The 1,659-nt window shown below is 38.6% G+C and overlaps 1 protein-coding gene across 1 annotated transcript; it reads right to left on the bottom strand.

The window, feature by feature from the left end:
- Window positions 1-462: 462 nt before the first annotated feature.
- Window positions 463-1,340, bottom strand: LOC149216981 (uncharacterized). Its single transcript, XM_089391299.1, has 2 exons — window positions 1,183-1,340; window positions 463-1,050 (listed from the first exon to the last, which is right to left on the bottom strand). Exons 1-2 carry the CDS (start codon window positions 1,257-1,259, stop codon window positions 825-827), a joined length of 303 nt encoding a protein of 100 aa, XP_089247425.1. The 5' UTR covers window positions 1,260-1,340; the 3' UTR covers window positions 463-824.
- Window positions 1,341-1,659: the final 319 nt, after the last annotated feature.

The following is a 1,659-nucleotide window of genomic DNA, read 5'->3' as shown; positions in this document are numbered from 1 at the left end:
CGCCCCCATTCTCCAGTTGATATATAACCCTGTTCTCACCGCCTACCCCTCTGCCACCCCTTCCCCACCCCCCAAAAAATATATGTAACCCTGTTCTCACCCCCCTACCCCTCCCCCAAAAACATATAACATATATGCAACCCTGTTCTCACCCCCGCCATCCCCTTCCCAAAAAATTCAGTAACTCTGTTCTCACCCATTAAAGAAGCCAAGAACCAAACCTGTGATTATCCCAAAAGAAAAACATAAAAAACATAAACTCAAAGCTTGAGACCACACACTCAAAACTGACAAATCAAAATGGTTGGCTGACCAGTCAACAATTAAATGGATTACTTTAAACACAACTACAAACTAAATTATTTATTAGTATATTCTAACCAGAACACACATACAAACAATTTCAGACATCTTCAATACTGTAAGATAAAAACTCAAAACCATTAAAGCCATTGAATGCAATTATCAAGAACCGCAAATGCTTGCCCAACTGGATTAAACCACTTTTTCATTACATAGGAAAACCATAATATAGCCATACCGATACAAGCCGATTGTTGTGTACAAGTCCCTCATGTTACACACTGTCCCTCAAGAAATTTCAGATTCAATATATATGACGAACTCACTTATTTAGCTGCAACAGAACTCCACTATATAAATCATCATTTCTATCAACAAAAAATTGCATACTGATTTCCTTCGTTGTTTGACATAATTACCCTCGGTTTATTTACAAAAGATAACTACATTTAGTACCTCTAGTATATTATAACTATAACATAGTTGAAGAGACTTGAGCGGCATATTTCCTTTCAACATCCCTAGCTTCTAAACCAAATTACTTTCTCATCCTCAGCGGGTGGTGCAGGAGGCACGGCATCCATGATTTTATGCTGCCCTTCCGGGTGGAAAATACCAGACCTCGGATGAGGAACCCACCATGTCTCCTTGCTGTAATTACTTTCATCCACCAACGTTTCATTGCTTGAACACTTCACATCCTTACTGTAATTATCAGAGGAACCTACACCACCTTGGAAGTGCCCCCTACAACCCAAAAAAATACAGAAAGAAAAACATTAGAGAACGCCCTAACTTTAGCAAATATATATCCCACATTCATAAATTTCATGATATACCAGAACATTAGAGAATTCAGCGTATCAGATTCATAAATACCTTGTTGCACAAGCCGCTGCTTCATTTCCATTTGCTTTTCCAGTCTTGGTAGCCACCATTACCACCAAGCGCTTCATTTTTTCCTGCAAACCCTTCAGACCAACTTTTATCACACAAAAGACCAGATATTATGACAGAGGATGAAATCGATGAGGGAATGCAAATTTATTAGAATTTCTGGGCGTGCTGCCTGTCAAAAAGTACCGTTGCATATCGCCATCAATCCACCGATGGATTCTCCACATGTTTCTGCGATATGGAGATCGTATTTAAATTGACAGATTCGTAAAGGCTGACGATAAAATTCAAGTGATGGGAAATGTAGGTAGTGCTTTGATGTGACAGGGGTATTGCTAAACATAATATAAACACATGCCCAACAGCTGTAAGCATTTACTAATTCTCCTAATTCCGGATTAATACAATTGTTGTTCGTCAGTATTCATGGCGTGATCACATCATTAAAAAATTAAAGGT

This window comes from Pinus tabuliformis, chromosome 1_1, assembly GCF_031772625.1.
Source record: "Pinus tabuliformis cultivar Carrire ecotype Pingquan chromosome 1_1, CPIR1, whole genome shotgun sequence".
NCBI lineage: Eukaryota > Viridiplantae > Streptophyta > Pinopsida > Pinales > Pinaceae > Pinus > Pinus tabuliformis.
The sequence above is the reverse complement of the archived record's forward strand: the minus strand, read 5'-3'. Positions and strand labels throughout refer to the sequence as shown.